This window comes from Thunnus thynnus, chromosome 14, assembly GCF_963924715.1.
Source record: "Thunnus thynnus chromosome 14, fThuThy2.1, whole genome shotgun sequence".
In the NCBI taxonomy this organism is placed as follows: domain Eukaryota; kingdom Metazoa; phylum Chordata; class Actinopteri; order Scombriformes; family Scombridae; genus Thunnus; species Thunnus thynnus.
The window spans coordinates 929,194-954,175 of record NC_089530.1 but is presented as its reverse complement, the minus strand read 5'-3'; the positions used below and the strand labels follow the sequence as shown (position 1 = coordinate 954,175).

At 39.6% G+C, this 24,982-nt stretch overlaps 1 protein-coding gene across 3 annotated transcripts; it reads right to left on the bottom strand.

The window, feature by feature from the left end:
• Positions 1 to 1,537: 1,537 nt before the first annotated feature.
• Positions 1,538 to 21,198, bottom strand: galm (galactose mutarotase). Of its 3 annotated transcripts, none has more exons than XM_067609255.1 (9): positions 21,049 to 21,198; positions 19,524 to 19,718; positions 18,803 to 18,957; positions 11,566 to 11,679; positions 11,357 to 11,449; positions 10,222 to 10,303; positions 2,838 to 2,988; positions 2,564 to 2,738; positions 1,538 to 1,784 (listed from the first exon to the last, which is right to left on the bottom strand). In XM_067609255.1, the coding sequence occupies exons 2-9, from the start codon at positions 19,708 to 19,710 to the stop codon at positions 1,707 to 1,709; spliced, it is 1,035 nt and encodes a 344-aa protein (XP_067465356.1). In that variant the 5' UTR covers positions 19,711 to 19,718; positions 21,049 to 21,198; the 3' UTR covers positions 1,538 to 1,706. The 3 variants fall into 3 exon arrangements, with proteins under 3 accessions (XP_067465356.1, XP_067465355.1, XP_067465357.1); XM_067609254.1 differs by lacking the exon at positions 21,049 to 21,198 and adding an exon at positions 20,136 to 20,292; XM_067609256.1 differs by lacking the exons at positions 11,357 to 11,449; positions 21,049 to 21,198 and adding an exon at positions 20,136 to 20,292.
• Between the last annotated feature and the right edge of the window lie 3,784 nt (positions 21,199 to 24,982).

Sequence of the window (24,982 nt, the reverse complement as noted above, 5' to 3'; positions counted from 1 at the left end):
ACAATATTCCTAAATTACAGCAGTCTCCTGTGGTTGAGCTTCAGCAGCCTCCTGTTTCTCTGGCTCACCTGCCGGACTCCCAGCTATCGGCCACACCCACCCACCTCCTCCTAGCCCTTCAGCAGTTGGCTGCCTTTGCCAACCCAATTCTGTACAATTGCAGTTAAAACCACGTCCCTGTCTAATTTCCTTTACATTTACCTGTGAGCTTACCTGTACGTAGAAGCTAGTCTTGGGTGGACCTGGGTTAAGGTGTGACTTAGTAGCCCTTAGTGCCTTATCCTCCAGTCTAGCGGGTCATACAGTCTTTTTAAACTGTCTCCTGTGAGTCACCCAAGTTTATGGAATTGTGAAACTAAACTACTGTGCTGTAGGGCCCCTTTATCTTCTGTCAGCATCCAGCCACCTCAGGTCCAGTAAACCAATCAGGTGTCTCCAGGACATTATTAACATATCCTCTATATTTCATCTGTCCCATGTTTCATCACTCTTACTTTTTTTTTTTTTTTTTTTTTGTGGAAGTGCAATAACCAAATTGTTATCAGCCCATATCCAGATTAATGTGTAAGTAACATGCACTAACTATACTCAGTATAACACACAATATAAAATGTGTCGTTATCCGTTCTGATGCAGTGACAACTCTCTAATTCCTGTAATTAGAGCACTTTACAGGCTCCGTCAGAGTGCAGAGGCCAGGAGATGTAGCAGAAAAGTCTTTCATGACAGAAAGAAATGAACTAGTTACTACATTTTATTAATTAGTATTTACAAGTATTAATTATTGCAGTTTGAATAATTAGAAATAGCACAACATAAATATGGTTATAATGGACAGAGATAATGTCCAATACCAGTAGGTGGTGACATGGTGCTACATGGAATTATTACTAGAACTAATGACATTTTAAACTAAAGTAAATTGTGTTTTGAGTCATTTTAAAGAATCAAAACTGGCAAGACTGTGGTAACAAACTAACAAGAAACAGAAGTACCACGAGAAGAGTCAGTTTATGGTAGGAAATAAACCAACTGAAAGTGATCTACCTGTGAGTTTGGTGTTGTCACTGTTCCGTTTTCTGTGTCTGTGAAACTTAACAGTGTGAAACAGAGGCCTCACTCCTCCCTGCTTGAAATGCAGCTGCAGTTTCATACTGACTGTTTCAAACCCTGCTGTCAAACCAGGAACCTCAGGAGGTCACACAGTTAGGGAAGTTTCCCCTTATCTCTAGCTCTGGGGCAGTGATGCTCACAAATTCTGTCATGTCTTCACTGTGTGATGGATATGAGGTTGCCATGGCAACACAACAGGTCTCTTGGCAGAATAGGAAGATGCCCTCTCACCCAAATCCGCCTCCTCACCTCCTGTTCTAGGAATAGTTAAGCTTTTGTAAAGATGCTGAATACACATGGGTGAAGACTCACACAAAGCGTAATGTTACATAACATCATGTGTAGAGCCTCTGACAGTTCTCTTATTCTTAATATTGCATAAGAAGGACAGACAGACCACAATCAGTCAAAGGAGAAGGACCAATCTGATGCCATAAACTTTTTATAAAATTGATTGACAGCTCAAGTGAGAAGCTTTTTCTCAATTAATCTAATTAATAAGCATCCATTTTTGTTCAGTTAATAAAGTATGGCATAAACTAGTTATTTTCTTCCCAGTGACACAGATGGTAGACAGAGTTGTGTCCTTAAGATCAGACAGTGGTGAAGATGAAGCAAGTGATGTGTCGGTATTCCTCACCAGGACGCAGAAGACAGTCAGGAAATGAAGCCTGAAAACACACATGCACACACAACAGTAAATATGTTATTTTCCTAGTATCTGTAATTTTGTTTTTCTAGCTATACAGAGTTGTAGAACACTTCATCAGGTTGAGTAAGACCAGAGTTTCTCAACCTTAAGGGCAAAACTTATGTGGGGTTGTCTGAAATACAGATGGGTTACAGCAGGTTTCTAAGACTGACATAAAACTGGTATTACATATACATACTAGGACAAACAATCAATATTCATTTTCAAATGGAAAATGAAAACATGGCCTAATAGTTAAATGGTAAATGGACTGTACTTGTATAGCGCCTTTCTAGTCTTCCGACCATTCAAATCGCTTTTTACACTACGAATCACATTCACCCAATAGTTAATGGTATGGTGCTTTCTCCTCAGTACTACAGGTAACTAAATGCTGTCTGTCATCTGATTACAGGTTACATTTTCTGACATGTTCTGATACATCTTCAAACAAATTTAATCTTCCTTTGACTCAGTATTGATTTTTGTCAGTGAAAATTTTGATGGTAAATGATTTACTGACCCTTAATAAAGCTAAACTTATAAACATCAAACTTATGTTCAGGCACGAAATGTGTTTCAGTCATGAAAGTGGAGTTAGTCTGAAAGAAATTTGCCTTTAATTAACGGTTGCTTGTAGAATTATTGGAGTATTATTATACTGAGTTAAGTTAAACCATTCTCAACAATGTTATGAATCTCAGTAATAGTTGGATGCAACAACAGATTACTAGGTGTTCTCATCAATCGTCGTCATACCTGGTTGACAGCATCAGGCCAATTCTGGGTCTCCAGACAGAAGGAGCTGTGCTTCCTGTACCTAGCCCCGCCCTTTCCTGTTATGGAGCCATCCAGGAAGTTGGCTGTGTAGAACTGGACCCCTGGTTGGCTAGTTGAAACCTCCAGGACACGCCCACTGGCTGGGTGACACACCCTGAGATGACGACAACATCGTGAGATGGTGATGACAGATGGTGGAGGTGCTGATGTGACTAATAAAGACATAGATGTGTCTGTTGTGTGTTTTGCTAACCTGGCAGCATGTTTCCTTGTCCAGGGGTCTCCAGGTGATGACAGACAAAAGTTGTGGTCAAATCCCGGACCTGGAATTACCTTTAGCCGAGAGCCTATCAGAACAGGCTTTCTTAGGTCAAAGGGTGATCCTTCCACTGCTCTGATCTCTCCTGTAGATAGGATGGTTAGATCATTGATAGGTGATTGTGTATGAAGGTTAGATAATGACTATATAGACGATCAGTTCTCAGAAATGGGGAAAGGGAGCAACATTGGAGAGTGAACTGGAGAAGTAGTTAGTGGTAGTGTTGTACTCACTGGATTGTACAGAGCACAGAGTACATTCACTGGGTATAAATAACTGATATTACCATAACACTATCACTAAACTTTATAAACTTGACAGAGTGCCCCTCCAAAAACGTTTTGTAGTTACAGTACAGCAATCAGTCTGCTCAGTTTATTAAACCAGTCTGTCAGTTCAGGAATCCACTGGCACAGATTTCAATATTTTTTTTCCATATAGTCCCCCAGGGGCTCCATAGATTGCGTTTCTACTTTTCAATACTGCATGTGCGCAATTACTAAATAACCATCATGACAGTCTTACTCATGTGATGCTGTCTGTAATGTTGATCTATTCAGTTGAGGCATTTAGGCTGTTGTTAAGCAGCGTTCGTGTCATATTGGAGTTACAGTAATTACCAGATTCTGACTTGAAAATAGTATTCACGCCAACTTCCAAGTCGTAATTATGACTGGGAAACAAAGGTGCCGATGTATCCGACTTGGCACTTCATAATCTGAAAGCATTTTAAAATGTATCAGCCACACTAGCCAAAGTCATTGTTCATGGTGATGAAACCCAAATATAATGGATATTGTGTTAGTCTAGGAGATAACACAGAGGCACCACCTGTGCTGAACTGCAGCCTCAACAGGCTACTTAATATTTATAGCTTTGAATGGTATCTGCAGCAACACACATCACTGGGTCCCCCACTGTGAAAAGATTGCTCCTCTCCCTTTCCACTTGGCCCTGGTTCAAATGACGAGGTACAAATGTTTTTGTGAGTTAAATTATTATTCAGTCCAATGTTTCAGTTAATCTCTTAATTCATCAGACATGTTACACAACAACAGAATACAAGATGCAGTTGAGTAGTTTGTTTCATAAGTTTATGTTTAGTCAAAGGGCTTCAGTCCTGTTGTGATAAAGTGTATTTTGTGATGGTGGGCAGATCATCTGCTTCTTGAAAACAGGTTAGCATCGTTAGCAATGAGTCACTTCTCTCTGTCAGGCTGAGGAAAGAAAGGTAAAACTGTTCTGTAATAAATGATTTAAATTTGGCGCACTTGTGTTGGTGTGTGTCTGTGTGTGTCCATAAATATATTGTGTTTGTCAGCAGTGACAGGTGAGGCTGAGCAGGTAAAATGCCAGTCAATGGTCTATATTCATAGGAGGGAGAGTGGGTGGCAGATGGCTGTGAGGCTGAAGGGTGTTGGCTGTTGTTTTTTTTCTTCAATTTTAAGTAGGTTTTTTTTTGTCTCTGTTTCATTAATACTTTTGTCAATAAATTCCACGTTTTTTGCATGTGCTCCCGCCTACTGACCTGATTCTTCAACATCCCCCTAAATGTTTTGCCAAACAACATCTCCTGCCCTTTATATGGGTGGCAGCACAACACCAACCAAAAGCGTTAATAATTCAATAGAATTATTTACTGTATTGTGATGAAGTGATCATTTCATGTTATTGTTTTCAAATTTGTTGTCAGATTAATGTTTCCTAGCAAATTACCGTAATTAAAACCTATTAAAATGGGTTTGTATATGTGTGATGACTTATCTAATATAATGAATAACAAGTGGAACAAAGTTTATTGCATTAAACATTAATATTGTGATACATATTGGTATTGCAAAAATATTCTTACTGTGATACTGACAAGTAATTTTGACATATCCTTACTAGTTACATAACGTTTTCCTCATGCTTCAAACGAACACTTTATTGTTATGGACTGGCTGACAAAAATTGGGAAGTTTAAGACCTGGAGCCTCATTTAGAAACTATGTATACACACAGTTTTGTGGCATAAATCATGCTTACACCCATTTCCATGCATAGAATCAGATTTATCAAATTCCTTCTTGTACATGAAAATTTGCTTGTTACCTAATGGTGATCTAGCCTGTGCTGCGGTTGAAGTAGCACTTTCAGGGACAGTTTTGCTGAGAAAATGGTTCTGTGCGAATGTGCATTGTGACCACAGTCTCTGCCGGTTCAGCGTCTGATTTACTAAGACAGCAGCTTATCATACAGTCAGCTTTGACTGATCCAGGGAGAGTTCTGCAGATGCATTCTGCAAGTGAAGGAGAGCTCACAGGCGCAGCTCAGAGGTGGGACCTCTAAGCTGAGAAAAGAATAATAATAATAACATGGGGTTCTTGATAGAAAACATTCACTTTGGACGCATTTAGGCCATTACTCAAAATATTAATGTAATCTTTAGTACTTTAATAATTATTGATACATTAGGAGACAAATCAAAGACACACAAGAAAAATGGTTTTGTACCGGGCTGTAAACAGCCTTTCAAGACACCTGTACGGGGGATGATTTTTTTTTTATAATTCACCTGTTTATATGTTATTAAGCCATAAAGTTATGCATAATTAAAGATGTGGCTGCTTTGAGTGACAGGTCGCTAGCCGCTAGGTGGCTTATTTCAGCAACTAGGCTTCATTCAGCCCGCCTCAGCTCTACCTCTTTGTCCAGTTTGGATTAGCCGGAAGTCAGGCACTGCCAAGATGGCAATGGCTGGAGTCGCCCACTTTGAGCCTCAAAACTGCTCTTCAGAAACCAATGGGTGACGTCACGGTGGCTACATCCATATTTTTGACAGTCTATGTTTGGCACACAGCATACTGGAGCAAGACACAATATGACAATATTAAAAAACACTATGTCTCTCTGACTCTGTACGTGCATGACGAGATGGATATGGGTGGGATTTATCACTGCCCTTTGTGTAAAGCTGTGCATATGCAGGGCTGGAAAATACCACACTTTTAGTTCTTCCACAAGGATACAGAATGTGTTTTACACATGCTTTGATAAATAAGGCCCTGGGTTAGGATCGAGTCAGGTTTGACTAAACTCAACACTAAAAAGCATTATTTGACTTGATTGTCTTTTAGGCCATGTTCACATCAGAAAGCACACAGACTGGGAAAATAAGCAGGAAGAGCTTGTTAAGACTTGAATATAGTCCTCTAATTGTAACTGTGACACAGAGTAGATTCCATATTCTGAGTCTTGTTCAAATATTCAGCCCTTGAGGAGGATTTCTATTCTAACACAGATTCTGTGATATAAATAAACAGTCATTAGCTGTTCTGTCTCCAGGGGAAACCAAAGCTAATTGCAGAGTAATGAGTATGTTTGTCTGACAGAGCATGAAGGAACATGCACCCACACAAAAGTACAAGTGTCCATGCTTCCACACTTCTGTATTAACAGTGGCATGATGGTAAACATGCGTATTAATTCAAGCTTATACTGAACAAACCACACAATAGAGAGTGATACAATATACACATCAAGTGCATAAACTATCAGTTATCTCCAACAGCAACATAGACAACAGAACTGACCTGTGGAAACAGAGACAGAGTCAGAGGGAGTGTAGCAGAGAGGGGAGGGAGTGAAGTACACACAGCTGTGGAGTTGAGAGACAAGAGATTGCTATTCAAGGACAAAAGGAGAGACAGAGAGGAAACGTGAAATCTATAAAATCTTTCTCCACTCTCTGCAATTATTTTTCTATTGGCTTCTATTGTATTGTGTATTCAAAAAATATTAAAAACAGAGATGTGTGTATAATGTGTTTTAAGAATGCACTTGACTTGATTGTGGTCACCAGCTGCCAGCTGTACTGTATGTGTCACTAATGAAGTGTTTGCTGTAAAGCTGGTGAGCAGCTGTCAGCATAATGTTTTTGATAGAGCACATATCTGGTGAACTAAACCTGTCTTCATGTACTGAAATGGACATTTTCTGATCAGCACATCTTATAGAGGAGGCTGTACAGTTTTATGTCGACTTACTGATATGACTCTTCTCAAGCTGAAAATGTGCTTCAATCTTCAATCACTTTTATTTAAGATACCAAATTCATCAACAACTAACGATTCTCCCATGGACCCAAGATTATAATGAATTTTAAATTATTCTGGGCATGGTATGAAATATTTCAAACACAGGTAAGGATATAATTGTATATGAATGTATATTAATTACAAGAGATACATGATAACTGTATTCAGAATGCATCTGAGCCTGAAATTTGCAAGCACTGTATTAGTTTGTGATTTTCAAAGATTTTATTAGTACTTTTTGCCTTTTTTATTGGTTGGTTGCAGGATAGACAGATGGAGAACAGAGGGAGACAGAGAGGGGTAAGACATGCAAAAAAGGCTCCCAGCTGGAATAAAGCCGAGGACATTGCAGTTATACAGTATGGAATGTGACTTAACCAAGACTACTGCAGACGTGATCACTTTTAACTACTAACTACTAGCTAACTAACTAACTACTAACTTTTCTTTATCTCCATGAATGGGTAAACTGTAAATTTAATGTTGTGCTCAAAGTCCTCAAAGTGAGCATGAATTTAAGACTCTTCTCATTCTTTCATTTAGTTTATCATTATTGTTAATAACTTCTTTTCTTATTTTAATTTATTATCAATAATACTCTGTATTGTTTTCTGTTGTAATCATTTTCTTGTGAGGACCCCAGGAAGACTAGCGGTCATTAAATTGGCAGCTAATGGGATCCTACTTGTCACTTGTCACTACTTTTTTATTTTGGTAAAAAAAAACAACATGATGACATTTCAGCCAGTTGTAAAAACTGTTTTTAATCAATGGGTCCAAAGTCATCACGTGAAATTGAAGCTTTAACTGTTTTCATAGCAAAACATTAACTTCTAATTTTTACAAGTCTCTAATTGATGCTTTTTGAGAGCATCACTTAGGGCTGCTCGATTTTGGAAAAATTCATAATCCCAGTTATTTTAGTCAATTTTGAGATCACGATTATTTAACACGATTACTCACTGACTTTGGAAACATCATGCATTTATTGAACTTAAAAAAACTGGCCTCTGAACAGTGGATTTCCTTGAACATTATATATAAATCAACTGAATAACAAATAAAAAATAAATGTTAAAATGTTACATATAGGGTTGCACGATATAGGATTTTTCGCCGATATCCAATATGCCAATATTTCCAACTCATTGTGGCCGATTGCCGATGCTGATACCGATATATGCACATATTTTTTCCAGCTGGCTGAGGAGACTATTATGCATGCAAGCATAGATTGTACTAAGTATGCTCAAGAAAGACAATATATGAAGGAAGAACTTAGGAAGACTGGAGTTCAGGAGCTCAATGTTAAAACTTTAATGAACCTCTCAAGTGGGTGGAGCAGTAGAGTTTTCTTTGAGTTTATTAGACAGACAGGATCAATGTGTAGGATTTAATCTCTGGTCCACACTCCAGAGCAGAAGGTGGCGGTATTGCACCTAATACGCTGGTTGGCAACTGCTGTTATAAATCAAAAAGAAGATTTTTTTTTTCCAAACAGAGTGATACATCCACGGATGTATTACAAGAGCTGGATAGGACAGCCTTGCAGCCAATTTTTCCCAGTGGCTACTCACTTGAGCCGAGAAAAGCGACATAAAAATCCGTGACGTCATCACAATGTAAAGTCTATGGGCCAAGCCGGAACTCGTGGGCGGGGCCAGCGGGGGAAACAGTACTGCACATATTCAGTGGGCCGCACAATGCAGAAGCAAGAAGCTAGAAACTTTTTTTGGCGTATGCGCATGGATGAATAATAAGAGCTGGATAGGGAGCCGCTGCTCAGCCTTGCAGCCAATTTTTCCCAGTGGTCACTCACGGTATTGCAATGAAAAATCCCCCTGTGGCCCAAAAAGCATTTTCCCCATAGACCATCATTGTAAAAGAGACGTCTGTAAAACTGTTGAGAGGACATGTTGAACTGCAAACAATGTCAATTATGACTCTTTTTATTATGAAAATTTGATCCATGGAGTTAGCTATAGGACTGAATGGGCGCCATTTTTAGTCCGGTATCCAGCTCTTATAATACATCCATGGGTACATCCTGTCAGCTAAGGTGTTTCCTATCTGTGCAGCCAAACATAGCAGCTCCTCGGCGGACTGTCTCTGCAGGCTCCACTTCACTCAGCTGCCTGACAGACTCGCTGCTTCTTCCCACTTTAACCTGAATAACAAACCAGGGCTCGGTGCTCAAGTTGGATCTACATGGAGAGCCAGGGCTAATGTTAGCTGAGAGGCTAGCAGAGCGTTAGCTGCAGCATGGCCGGAGGGAAGCACAGCCAGCTAGACTCCGCTAGACTCCCTGCTAATGTTGCATGCAGTGTGTGTACATGTGCTTGAGTAACCAGGTTACAGTTGGTTTTCTCCAGAAAGCTGATTTCTTAACTGTCATGTGAACAAGAAACCTGCTTTCTGTAATCGGAGTATGGGATTAGAGAAACCTGGCTTCCACAGGTAGATTTTACTCCCTGCAGAACACAGATTTCTCAGTCATGTGTATGTGTAACCAGGTTTCTAATCAGCTCTATACAAGTAAGCATATGCACAATAACAGACTGCAGAGAAAGCGCAGCTCCGAGCAGCTGGATGAAAGGAGAGATCATTACACAGAGCGAAGCATCCGTGTATCTACAGAAATAGCCTCCGAAGTCTGACTGAAACTAAAACAAAGTAGCTGTAGATGTCTAAATAAGTCAGTTTCCACCGCTTAACGTTTGACTGTTAAATTCAGACACGTTCTGGTTGTGAAGAGCTCTGGCTGTCTGTCTGTCTGTCACTGTGCTGTCCGGCTGCACCGACATATGATCCTCTGGATTTATAATACAAAACAAAACCAGAGCATCATTGCAGAACAAAATTCAGCACAATAATCGTCTCACCTCGATTATCTTCTTTTCATAATTGTTGGAAGCCAAAATCGTAATTGAAAATAAAATTTGATTAATCGAGCAACCCTAGCATCACTACTATATGATGTACACTGGCACAAAATTAAAGTGCTGCACAGGCAGTGATATATTGTTTTGTTTATAATGTACAAATGATAAATGTTCCATCATCCACTGTGATCTGCAGGTACCAGATAGTAGCATGCTATATAACTGTCTGGAATAGACTGTGGCTGCTTTTGATTCTGACCCTCTGTAGCAGGGGTAAGGTACTACTACTCTGATGGGTTATTACATTCAGCTTTAAATTTCATTTAACTAAATTTAACTGTGTTGGATATCTTTTACCTGTAGGAATCGATGTGTCATCCACTGGCAGGTAAGACTGAGCACTGATGGACACTTCATGGTCATAGATGTCTGCTGCACCCTATACATGTACGTGCGCGCGCACACACACACACACACACACACACACATATATACACACACACACACACACACATATATACACACACACACACACACACACACACACACACACACACACACACACACACTTAGGTCCTGAGCAAGATAGCTTCACAACTGCTTTTTACAATTAAATTCTGCATTGACAATTGTGACCCTGAGAGATGATTCCTATTGTTTTGATGACTCCCTGACTTCTCCTGTGGTGCCAACTTAATCCCAGATTTGTGCTTATAAAGAATCTGATGGGCAGATTGCCATGAAATTTACTCAATACATTCCATACATCCATTTTGGACACAACACAATTAACATTGCTGTGTCTTAACACTTTTTACACACTTTAACTTCTATTGAACTAATTTAATTTCTTCACATTTTATTTTTGTGAATATAAATGATTCAGGAAAGTTTTCAATTAATTAATTGGCATTAAAGATTTATGTGTAGGTACATAGATGACACTATTTCATTTAGTTTTGTCTTTACCAGTTGACATGGATACCGCTGCTGGTGATTAGTAGGATGTTTGGAAGTTTCTCAGTCAAGGCAGTGCTGTATTCAGCATTGTAATTCAGGGGCTCCAAACCTTAGTTGGACCATGGACCATTTTATATGGATAACATTGTTGCAGACCAGCCAGCAGGAAGATGGGATTGATTTGTTCTCCACATCCCATCAGTACTGTGATAAAGTCATGACTCAAGTTTACCCATTAGTCTGTTTACAGGTTCACATGCCTCTTCACAAATCATGTCAGTTTTGCTTCAGACGATGAGAAGATGAAAGAGAGACAGAAACAGAAAAAACAGAGTACAAAACAAAAATGAACTCAACCAACTTTCTCCCATATATTCCCTGCACTCAGCTTAAATCCTTCATTCTACAGACAAGATTATCATAATGACTGATTAAAACAGTATCCCTCTTTCACATCCCCCTTTCCTCACACCCTTCCTTAAGTAATGACAAATTGAATGATTAAAGACTGTAGTTTATTATGTGTCCTTACCTGTCCTGCCAGGTTGAAGTATGAGTGGTTGGTGAGGTTAATAGGGGTGGTTTTAGTGGACCGGGCTTGGTATTCAGCAGTCAGAGTTTCCCCCTGAACACACAACTCAAATCTTACTGGATGCTAAACTGGCAGTGGTTGATCTCTTTCTATGCAAAATCAATCAAACTGGGCTGGGCTTTAAAACTGCGGAATTATTTTAGGTTTACCTGTAGAGTGTAGGTGACCGAGACCTGCACCTCTCCAGGATAACCCTGGTCTCCATCTGGACTGGTAAGACTCAACTGTACACCACTTTCCACTGCTGTAGCAAGCCAGATAGCCTAAAGAGACAAACACATACATATTATAAAGTAAATACATAAAGGATTCAAAAAGCAGAAGTAGCCATTGATGGATGCCATTAATCATTAAACAGTTTATGCAAAATAAAATACTGTATTTTTAGATAGCACATCTGTTAAAGTGTGGAATGAAGACACTGGACTGCTGCTTCAGGACTGCTTTGAGAGTACAAACTGGGAGGTCTTTAAACTGCTGCTATGAGGGAAGATTCTACTGTTGATTTAGAGGAATATGCTTCTACTCCACCACAGATTCCTGGCGCATGTGGCAAGGCCTTCAACACATCACAGATGACCAGCAGAGGAGCAGGGGGACTACAGCCAGCCAAGCCACACTGCCTAATGAGCTGAATGACTACTATGCTCGCTTCAAGACCCTCATCTACACAGCCCTCACACACTTAGAGGGCAAGGACACATATGTTAGAATGCTATTTATCGACTACAGCTCAGCATTCAACACAGAAATGCTCCTTACCCTCGGACTGACACCCTCTCTTTGTAACTTTCAACACAGACAGACCCCAGTCAGCTAGAGTAGGCAATGACACATCAGGCACAAGAATCGTAAGCACCCCCCAGGGCTGTGTGCTGAGTCCCCTGCTGTACACACTCTTCATGTATGACTGTGTGGCCTCCCAGAACAAAACCAGTATCGTCAAATTTGCAGATGACACAACAGTCATTGGACTGGTGTACAGAAGAGAGGTGGCAGACCTGGTGGCCTGGTGTCATAACAACAATCTCTCCCTAAACGTTGACAAGACCAAGGAGATGATTATTGATCCAAGGAGGAAGCGGGAGCTGCACACACCACTATACATAGGTGAGACAGAGGTAGAGTGGTTGAAAACCTTCAAATTCTTTGGCACCCACATCAGCAAGGATCTCACCTGGTCTCACAACACATGACAAAACATCAAGAAATCCCACCAGTGACTGTACTTTCTAAGAAGACTGACGATATTTGGCATGCCAACCAAAATTCTCAGAAACTTCTACAGGTGTATGGTTGAATGTCCCTACCAGTTCCATCACAGTCTGGTATGGAAACTGCACTGCCCAGGACAGGAAGGCTCTCCAGTGTGTGATCAAAACTGCACAGTACATCTCAGGAGGAGCTTTCCCCTCAGTTCAGGACATTTACAACACTAGGGTCATCAGGAGGGCATGCAACATCATTAAGGACAGTACACACCCCCAAAACAGCATAGCACCAGAACAACAAGACTGACAAACAGCTTCTATCCACAGGCCATCGGGCTTGTGAATAATTCCCTTCCACACAGCTCTCCTCCTATCACTCTGACGTTGAAGTCATCTGCATTTTTCAACAAACTGTTATTTGCATTATTTGCAATAGTGCACAGTGCATCTTATGACCAGTACCAACACTATTATTTGCAATATTTGCAACAATGCATAGTGCACTTTATGACAATTTCTGCATTATGCAATATTTGCAATGATGTAGTATACTTTATGACGTGTTGCTCGGTCAAGTCAGGATCGCTGTTTTTTTTTTGCACAATACTATGCTGTGCAACACTGTACATTGTGTACTGTGTATTGTGCTGTGCAATACATGAACTTATATGTAACTTATAAACTTTGTGATTTTAATTTTTAAAATCTAATTTTTTATTTAATTTAACTCTTTTTCATGAAGGGTGGACTAGCAAAGTAAGAATTTCATTGCCTGTGTTTACTGTGTGTATGATAATAAACCTCTTGAATCTTGAAGGTAGCTGCACTTCTTATTGTGTTATTGTGCTATGCTGAGAGTAATTTCAAAATTGTGCAATGGTGTAGGGAGAATGTCCACCTATGTTCAGCTGATATATATAACATGATTCTTTAAATAGAAATGTTAATCCTTTATATACATTAAAAATAAATAAAATTTGAAAAATTGTGTTACGCAGTCCCTGAATTATAATCCACTTCTTTTTTCATTGATGATGACATCTTAGCTACATTGTAGGTTCTGCCTCCCGACAGCCATGTTCTAAAATCTGGGCCGTATTCACAAAGTATTTTGTCTTACCCACTAGGAGTCGTCCTAAATACCATTAAAAGTTCCTAGCTAAGAGTTTCCTATTGAGACCAATTCACAAAGCTGCTGAGAGTAACTCTTAGTAATGAACTGAGAGAACTTCTAAGCTAAGAGATGGGGCGGGGTTGACCCTGTTGCTATGGATGACCTCATAGCTCATGAATGATCTTATTCACAAGGCTTGTTCGAGATAAGCCAGGCCTGCGCAGAATTGATCACCACAATGCAGCCGGTCAGATTTGGGTCCGACTTGACCACTTGAATGTTGTGGGGTTGATGGCAGCTTTTATCAGGCAGAGAGGATGAATACATTCAGTAGCCTACAAATAGAAGATTCTTACAGAAACACCTGCAGCTGTCAGCTGACAGTCTGAATATCTGGCAGATCAATAAAGTAAATTGTCCTTTGTGATTACGGCCACATACTATGCTTGAAACTGAGCAGAGAATGTGAAAACAAGCGCCAACTTGTTTGAGAAAGCCTCTGACAAGATGTTAATGGGCCCACAGGAAGTAAAGGAAAGCAGACTCCTGCCTATTACAGCCCATCAACAGTCAAACCATCTGATGTGTCTGCAGCTAATGGTTACTGTCAACACTGCCTGGTCTATAATTCATTCACCTGTGCCACAGCAACCCATGGCACCCTTGGCCTTACCAAAGATGGCTGCAGCTCTCAGTAGCTTTAAAGCATTGATTGTATGTAAATATGGTCTACGCGTCTCCACTTCCTACCGCCAAAATATCTCCTTTCCAGGAGCTGCCATTTTCCTTGTGTTAGGAGTAAAGGGGGCGGGGTTTATAGTTCCTCTTTCTTCCTTTCCCTTTCTTAAACTGGACTGGTTTTCATTGAGAAGATAACAAGGGGGTGTGGTTAAGCTGCGGGCTGATAAAAGGACGCCACGGTGAGGTGCGTGTGCAACCACTGGAGTAATGTGAGGCAGCTCAGCTGGGAAAGCGCGAACCTTTGAAAGTGATACGAGTTGAGTTAAAGCCCAGAGAGACGTCCTTTTTAGAAGCGTTCGAGACATTACAGCCTCACACCTTTCCTGCACCCGGACCCTTTAGTAAAACCAGTTTTGTTCTTCGGGGACCCATCCCCCAACCACTAAAACCTGAACTGAACCGCCAGAAGGAGCTCGCGGCTCACGAGAGCAACGCCAGAGCTGGCGAGGCCGAGTCGGAGGGACTTGCGCTGCTAGTCGGCGTGGCAACCCGATAAGGTAACCCACCTCCAGACTGTCTATCTCTAACACTGGAAACCAGTCCGTCTTTCTCTGATTTCTTCCTAGTTTTCTCCTTTTCTACACCCTCCAGGTTAGGACTAGTATTGGTTCATTGATACTGAATCCCCTAGACTTGACTAGTCCGTAACACTTGTGTGACGTAATTTGGAGCCTGAGTCTGCACAATGGAGTTGGGTAGTGGGATGGCGGCTTATGGGACACACCCCCTCTCCCGTTCCGCTGCCTGATGGAGGTTTGAGAGCGGCTGTCACAGCATGATGTCACACCCCCTTTTTATATCATCAAATATCTACCTAACTAACTACCTAATATGACAGAAACCATCTTTGAGAAATATGTATTTGACATGTACTTTGATTTTTTAGTTTGGCTCATGTCTAATCTGCTAACATGGAGGGGGCGGGATTTATGGCCTATACTGCAGCCAACCACCAGGGGGCAATCGAGATTTTTTGGCTTCACTTTTGATGGTACAGTCAATTTAAAGCAAGACTATTTAACTTTTGCTGAGCAGCAGCAACAGCAGCCTCTGCTGCCAAAAGTGGTAATTACAGGACGCTGGTCCATTCAATTCTGTGGCAGCAAGGGTACTGCACTGTCTAATTGGAAGGAAACACTATCTGAAGGAGAACAGACTTTGACACGAGAGTGGGACAGAGAGGAAATAAAACATGTCTTCAGATGAGGTGAAATGGCCTTACTTTTGTTTGCATGTTTGTGACATCCCTCGCTGTGTGTTATGGCTGATGTTATACTGAGACCATCATCATCTGAACCTACAGCAGCGGTGTGCTAACATGTACAGTAATTGCAAACAGTTAGTGCTACTCTGACTGAGTGAATAAGGAAAGGGTCTCACCTCAGCAGGGGTTACAACTCAAGCCATGGCAACAGTGAGTTACCAACATGTGGATCGTAACATTAGTGGGACATATTGTCCTACATCATCTTCCCACACTACAGTCTGATGGCAGCCAGTGTGTATCTTAGTTCTGTTGGTAACAGTGTAAGTATACATGGTATAGTACATATTGGCGAGATAACGAGATAATGACTGATAGCAATCCCCAGAAGGGCTGATAAATACAGGATGCATCTGGCAATAAGTGCAGAGGCTATTAGTGTTAAAAAAAATAAACCCTGTAATGAGGTAGTTTGTGTAACTTTGTAGCAGTCACCCTACATTAGCGTTAGGATACTAAATCACAGCAAACAAACAGTGATAACAGAAAAATGTAACCACACACCAAACTGACACTACAACATGGTAACAAATGCAAAGCAGAAGCCAATGTTGAAAGTTAGGTTACTGATGAGTAAAGCAGGTGGCATCTCAGAAGTAAGTTTTCCATCCAAATATAGCACAAATTTTGACAAAATAATTTCAGAAAATAGATTAAAAAGATACCAATGAATGTGTGTTTCAATCCACTCCTGTTTTGTGAATATAAATGGTTGAGTGCATTGGTGCTGATTCTCCTGTCGAGTGCAGTAAACCACAAAAAGGAGAGATTTGTCATTAGTGTCTTTGTTTTTACATCAGAACCTTTGTTTACACCTTGTTGCTTGGGAACATAGATTTTTTTGTTTGTTTTGTTTGTTTTCTCAGCCAGCACATCCAGAAAGTGATTGACCGACCAATTTACAAAAAGTAGGATTTACCGAACGTAAGAGTCACTGGTGCATTATTTTTACTGCTTAGAAATCAAACTTTTGTTTTTATGAGAAAGAATGTACTTTCTGTACATTTCAAAGTTACATAGTTTCACTTTAAAGTTGCAACACATGACATTCACTACTAGGTGTTGCACTAATACACCAACATCTCAAACCATAACAAATGTATTGTCTACTCAATAAAGTTGGGGGGGAAAAAAAGGAAAGCTGACAACTCACGAAACTCAGATCAAACTGTCAAACTAGGCAGTACTGATCAAATATGGATCAAGATTCTGTTAGTGTATTTCTCACCTCAGATGTTTTCATAAACATATTTTAGTGGGCTGTTTAGCTGTAATTTGTAATTCGATAAAGTTTGTGATGTGGCCGCCATTTTGGAAACAGCCAGCATCATTCAGGGGATGTACAACTTTTTTTTTTTTTCTAATTAAATAAATGTGTTCTATAAATGTCCTATTTATGATCCCATTTTACAACAAACATAAGAGCTGCATGTGCACTCATCTGTCACACTGACCCACTGAACCACCAGTGTGTTCACTGTGCTGTGCTAACTAACCTAACGTTATTTAAACCCTTAGGGCTTTATTTAAAATAGTGGTGGAGGTCCCAACATTTTCAAAGATACTGAATCTGTCAGACTTAATTTTGGGGAAATGTGTCTAAAATTATGAATGATTCATAATGTTTGAGTGGAATAACATGAATAATAATAATATAAGAAAACTTTAGCAACTTAAAAGCTACTTATATGTGTGTTAATTGTGTTGGTGGTCTTGTCAAACAGCATCAACTGCTGCAATTTCCATGATAAAAAACAAATAAAATCAAAACCAACCCACCAGCAGCATGGAAACAACTTGATACCTGCTGTCAGTTTCTGATGGGGACGCTGGCACAATCTGTCTCTTTTCCTTCTTACAACATCTAATTAAAACATCATATTTGATGTCCTCGACATCACCTCAGGCAGTGCAGTAATAAAAGTATATGTGTTTTAGCCTCATGAGACAGCTTGATCTAAATTAGATCAATAAATAGAAGCCACTGGACTTCTACCACTCGAACAAACATGCACAACTAGACACACTGGCACACACACAGTCCTCATAATCTCAGTGTAGTGTTTTTGTGTCTTTGTGTGTGTGTGTGTGTGTGTGTGTGTGTGCAGTAGTCAGTGGCGCAGCTAACTGAATTATTAGTAATTAGCAATGCTGAGTATAGTTTAGCCCTCAGGCCCAATGAGCACACTGTTGCTTTGAAAAACAAACCAATACACACTCAGGCTCATTGGTGTAATTTATTTTAACCATTTAACCTGTCTGCTGCAAAGAGATATCAGACACCTGCTGAATATTTCATTATGATGTATGTAGAATTCATGTACGATGGCAGTAACTGGCAATTGAATTCAACGATTTGAAATGTTTTAGATTTTTGCCTGTTGGTCCACTAGTTTTTATACCAGGGATATAAGAACCATGTTGGCACAGGAGCTCCTCAGGGCAGTGTTTTATCTCCTATCTTATATCCTGCACACCAATGATAAGCAGATGATACGGCCTTTTCTGGAGAGTTGAAAGTGAGGTAAAGATGCTGCGTGAGGTGAAGAAGAGTCAAAAATCGTTGTCCCTCTTGGTGTCATAACTCCAAGAAGGACACACAGACATGAAATATATATATTGATATCATTCACTGTGCCTTACACTTCCCGAGGATATCATTATCTCAAAAACCTCAATAAATCCACTTAAAAACCAGAGAAAAAAGAGGCTGCAGAACTTGCCTGAGAATCATCACATTTTTAAATTTTCTTCAGTATCAAAGTAATCCAGTGACAGTTGTCTGTACATCCATGGCTACACTGCAAATGGGAGCTGCTAACAGCTGATTCAGCAGACTTTTAATGGAGATAATTTGCAAAATGTAAACAAATATCCACTAATAACTGGTCTGAAAGAGAACCGCAGTACCTACCTGTATCTGACATTACAACAGCCCATTTGACGAAACGAAACGAAATCAATGATAGAGCATAATATGAAATGATAGACGTTTTTCTCTCCTCACACAATATATTTCGTCATATCGCACAGTCCTGATACTCAGTTAGTCTTACCTTATTGAAGCCTCGGAGCCCTCCATGCAGTGCATTAGGTCCATTGTTGATATCTAGTTGGTAGTCTTTTCCCTCCACTACAAAGTGTCCATGTGCGATCCTGTTGGCCACACGGCCCACCACAGCTCCAAGATACCTCTTATCTGACACATAACCTGAAAATACACACACAACACAAGCAATTCCATCTTATTCAGCTTCACTAGAGTAGTGCCTGGCTTACATTCACTTTACTTACTCTCTCTCAGCTCTTTTTGGCGCATCTTCTACTATTGTTCTGTCAAATTCAAGTTCATATAGTAGTACTATAAAGACTATATGGACCAGGATTTATGTGGTCCAAGGTGTTCCTTAGCCTGTTTAAGGGCTGCCTATTTTGTTGGGATTGAAATTCAAAACAAATCCAAACTGTTATCTGGCATGATATGTAGCAGGTCAATTCTGAAACTCTTCTACCAAAAAAAACAGGCCTATTGTATGCCAAACATTTGATTTCATTTTAACAGAGCAATAGCTTAAATACCATAAAACCTTAAATAAAGTATTGTTATGATTTGCCTGGCCTGAGATATACTCTAGTATCTGTAATAGGCACAGCTCAAACTCAACAGCAAACACAATTTTCTGTAATAATCTCATTCCGAGGTTACTATTTTAATATTTATACGCAAATATTTAAGAATACTGCATATTGAAAATCACTCATTATGTTACCTCTTACCTTCCAGGTCATCATAGCCCAAGACCACATCTTCCATCTGCCCGTGCTTCCCTCTGCTGCACACAGACCTGATAATTGCACCCAGGGTGAGGACCTCCACCCGCACCTGGGAAGACTGGAGGATCCACAGGTCCACACTGCCCAGGCTGGACACCTCTCCCCACTGCTGATGGCTTACCTGAGTCATCTTGAACCCTGTAGCCAACAAGACAGGGCGGTATAAGACAGGACATCACCTTCATATCATAGTTAAATGTTGGTCTCACTCAAATCAATCACATCCTTCAGCAAATCTTCCATCTGCAGCCAACAGGGTTATTGGTTATTCTGATCCCAACTTGTATACATTCATACTAGAACTTAACGTACCTTTTAACTTATAGACTGATAGACTGCGTGTCTATCTCTGCATGTCTGGGTATTTACAGTATATTTACAGGCACGTCCACTAACATTATACTAAAATATGCTAGCAGGAAGAGTAAAAGAAAAGTCTAAAACATGTTTTAACATTTAACTGTTACAGTATTGCAATAAAGTACTATGACAACGCTTTAGCTAGCTGCATCAATAGCTAAAAACACTGTGGTTCATTTTAGCCCACTGTCTCACCTCACAACACTTTATCAAGTCAGAAGACTGTGCACCTCGACAATGTTTACACCATGGATATACACTGTCGCTGCCCGATCTGAGTTGCTGCCTGACAAGAGTACAGGTTGCGCAAGCCAGCGCGTACACCATCTTGGATAGCAAAGTACGGCAACACCATTTGGACAAACTACAAGCAGAACCAAGGCTGGAATCGAAAAGTACCTCCTGTCGTCTTTTCCTAACCACTGTCTCTTGATTTCTATGGAAAACGTCATGAAGTCAAGGAAAGATGTGAAGGAGAATTCATAAGGACTATCATTGGATATCGTCTATCCGATGATACCCGGACCCCTTACCATGTTGTTTCATGCAGGTTATATAAACGTGGACAACACGTTGAAAAATATTACTTCATTACCAAGGTCGAAATTGAATTTAAAAAAGGTATATAGGCTACCAGTCACAAAACTGAAACGAAATTGTCACACTGAGAATGCTTGCTCACGCTCACTCTCCTGAATCCCAATCATTGTACGAAAATAAATGTTAAATATATGCAAGATAGGCATAACACGTTAGGTCTACAAATCTACTACTGTATCATCAATCTTAAGTGTCAAACAAGTTGAAATAAAAACATCGTCTGACTAAAAACGTCTCATATCCTTTTTTTCTTGAAAGACTGTGTTCTTCTGTGTTATGTTTTAAAATCTGTTATCAGCCTTTGCATATAAGAACCACCACACAACTCAGTAAACGCCTTGAAATGTTGACTTGATTGTGCTCTGAAGTTGTTATGGTTGATACAGGCTGTGGGTCCGTGTACCCTTTGTCCAAAGCTGAGTTCAACTTGCTTGATAACAGGATAAACAAATATACAATGCATTATTTTGTTTTTTCATGTGAATTAAAAAAACAGAAATTCACGTGCTTTTCCCGTTTCCGTCTTCAAATCGGCAATTGGCATAGAAATGAAACCAAAAATTCTACTTCACATGTTTCCTTGACCTCATGACGTTTTCCATCGAGGTCAAGGAACAGTGGTTAGGAAAAGACGATAGGGCGTACTTTTGGACTGCAGCCAGAGACACGTAAGAGAAAGATGAGTGAACTTTCAGTTGCTTGAACTCCTACATATGATCCATAACATAACAGTTAACTGGGATCTGGGGATTCATTTCAATATATCAATATATCCTTCCCTAAACATAAACTCTTCATCAGCACACACACACAAATACATGCATAGGATATACTGTATATATACATAATTAATATATATCAATCTTAACGTTGTGTTAAAGCTCAATTTACTGTTATTGTGTACTGTCCAAATATTTGGACACATTGTACTTGTGATTAAGACTGATGCTTTGTCTTAATATTGGAGTATATTTCTGAAGTAATTTGTAAATGAATGACTGATGTAAAAAGTAATGAGTCTAAAATGCTGCACAATGTATTGTCATTGAAACCGACAATTGTTTTAGTGAGAAAGTAATAAGTTACACTTGGAGATGGACAAGTCAGTAATGATTCAATAATAATGAAAATGTAATTGGCTTATATTATGTATCCTTATCCTACTAGCCCTCTCACCTTTCTTTACATTCTGCCCTTACTGGCATAAACTGTCACTCAGTTTGGTGTTTAACAATAACTTCAAAAGCAGTTGTTCTCAGTGAAGCACAGCTTCTGTTTTCAACACTGACTGTTGTCAACTGTCCCAGGAGTATATCAGAAATGCATTTGTTTTGTTATGTAATGTAGGTTTTCTTTGACAGCGTTAAATGAAACTTAAGGTGATGTAGGGTAAGTTACATCAGTTAATCAAAGGCATGCATACCAGAGTTAAATAAAAAATATTTATTTGCACAAAAACAGGAACAAGAAAATAGGACTTTTGGCTGGCCCTACAAACCCCTGGCTACATTCAATGCGGGGAAAAAATTGAGGTCCATCAGATGGAAAGACTGGGGTTAATCAAAGGGTTTGGAGAAGGTGGAAGAGGAAGGGAGAGGAAGAGCTGTGACAGAACTGACAGCCATCAGCTGATGTGTGATGGCTACCCTTATATGTAAAAAAAAAAAAAAAAAGTGTACATCAAACATCACATAATGTACAAAAATCAAGGCCTCTTTTTTGCTGCTAAAACTTTGGTGGGTACAATGCTTCCACCAATAGACAAAACAAAGGTAGCCATCACACTGTTAATAAAGTGCCAGGCTTTGTCCATCTGCTTGGGGTGGGCAAACCTGGGTGATGGCAGAGAATATGAGTTTCATCTGAGGGAATTGTCAGTGGAGATCTTGCAAGTCCTGCTTGATCCCTGTGACAAGCTTCAAGCTTCCTCTGGATGTTCCTGAGATCATTTCTGCCACAGTGGATCAACAGGACATCTAGCACAGCTCTTCCTCCAAGGCACCAATGAAAGAAAGGGAGGTGGTTTCTCCAAACCATGACCACGGTTGGTCCCGATTGTCACCCTCGCTCATTTTTCCCCACAGTGAATGTATCTGTCGGTAGATTTTGGGTCCTGTTGATTGTAAAATGAAAAGAAAACAATACCTTTCTATGAAACCTTGTACTGGTGTGTTATTAAATTTAATGTATTTCATTTAATATTGTTATTTTATTTCACTGGACATAACTCCTCATGCACATCCAGTATTTTCAATCAGGCACTGGTTGGTTGCAGGAACATCTTAGGTGAAAATTAAAATTATCCACTGCACACTGAAATTACTTTACTGTGACTTAATCACAGTAAAGTTTTTATTGTGCGGTGGTTAATTTTAATTGTTATTTTATTATTTCATATTTTACCAGGCTATAGTGTGCTCTATGAGTGTATAATGGATGTAACTTAATGTTAAAAACTTAAGTTAGTTTATATCATTCTAAAATTAAAAATTACGTTACACTGAAATCACAATAGGAGAGACATAGGAAGATTTGATTTCCATGTCTGATTTCCAGATATTTCCATGATATTTATACTTGCTCTTGGCCTTTGTGGAGGATGTCAAACTGGTTGATGGCAGCCTTGTTTTGTCTTACATGAGGATAACAAAAATAAAACAATGACTAACTATCCATTCAATATATTGACTCTACATGAGAAAAGCAGAGGTGTGTTGCATTGCTAACTACCAGTTGCTAACATATTGAATGCATGTGCTAACCTAGCTAAAGCATAGACTGTATGAACTAAAGATAGATGATTTGGCTGTGATAGTTATGTTTAATTTCAATAATGATGACAATTATGTTAGTTGTATTTTTTATAAATATAGTATGTTAAGATGTGTGACTTTTTAAATATGACTACATGGTTAGTTGTTGTATTTACCTTATTAACAAGCCTTAACAAGCCTTCAGTCGTAGTACAACCAGCAGGAAAGAAACCGCTGCTGACCATTGGGTGCCCCTAAGCAAAATTGCTTCGTGGTGCCCCCCCAGTATATATTACACTATATAACAAAAAGAACAGGCAAAAAAACAAACAAAAAAAAAAACCCACACACACGTATTTGAAAAAGCAATCGTCTCCAACAAAATAAACCAAAGAAATATATTTTCATCATCAATGTAACTGAATATTTTTTTAGTATCTCTTTTCAGTGTTGTGCTTTTTAGATGGTCCCTGCACACTCATCTCATAGCCGGCTGTGTGTAGAGACCAATGTTACTTGTGCAGCTCAGAGGACGGCTTGTTTGGGTAAAAATGAGATGGTTCGTTGTCTACCTTACTACAGAAGGAAAGAGGCGTTGTTTGTGTTTTAACAACATTTCGCTTATGAGTTATTGATCCGAGTTTGAATCTGTGAATATATTTCCAACTTTAATGAGGTGCTGTTTGGTGCCCCCTCCAACACTCGGTGCTCTATGCACAGTGTGTGATGTGCGTGTATGTGGCAGTGGCACTGGGTACAGGAAATTGAAATAAACAGGGCTGTTTCTCAAAATCTGTGTGTCATGTACTGAACCTCCATAACCAACAAAAATGTTGGTGAAAGATCTCCCAGAGGAGTCATAGATTCCTTTAAGTTGAATGGAGTGAAACTGTTTGTAGTTTGGCACATCAAAAGCCTGTGCCATCACCCCATAAGACAACCCATGGGCCAGCCAAAAAACAGAAATAAGGATCTCTAAATGATGTCCCCAGCCATGATCTGTCTCCTGGTTCAAAATATTTAGAAGACCATTGAGAGCCTGCCTTGACACCCCAAAGTCATTCCTCATGCCTCGTTTCACATCCATGTACATCCTGTGGACTGGCACGTGGGTGTTCAGCCAGGCATATTGGGTGTGCTGGTATGCCTAAATTTACAAAGAAACACTACATTAACAAGGATTTAAGATGGTGCTTAAAAAACACATGAAATCAGACTAATGCAAGCGTAGGTTATGTTACACACCTAGTTTATTCATTAACTGTTTCTTTTAATTTTTGCTTAATGATGCCATTTTGACAAAAACGAGTAAATTGATTACTTCAACAATCATCTCTCATCCACTCTGTAAGGCAAGAGCCTTACAGAGGCTCATCCTAATAGAAAAAAAAACAACAACAACAACTGGGATCAGTTTATAAAAACATGTACCCCTAGTGGGTTGTTTCTCCTGGGGACTAACCAAGACATCATTGTACTGGCTTTTGTGTTAACAATTGATTTGTTTGTTTGTTTATTGGTATGTTGTCTGTGTCCCTCACGTTTTGAATTAAATCAGTGGTCCCAGTAAATACTGCCTGCACTTGGAGCCATTTTTATAATAATACAGTTAGCTGTTTATTGACAACCACCAAGCCATCAATCACTGTGATATTCTGAATAATGATCTCACTGATGTAGGACTTGGTG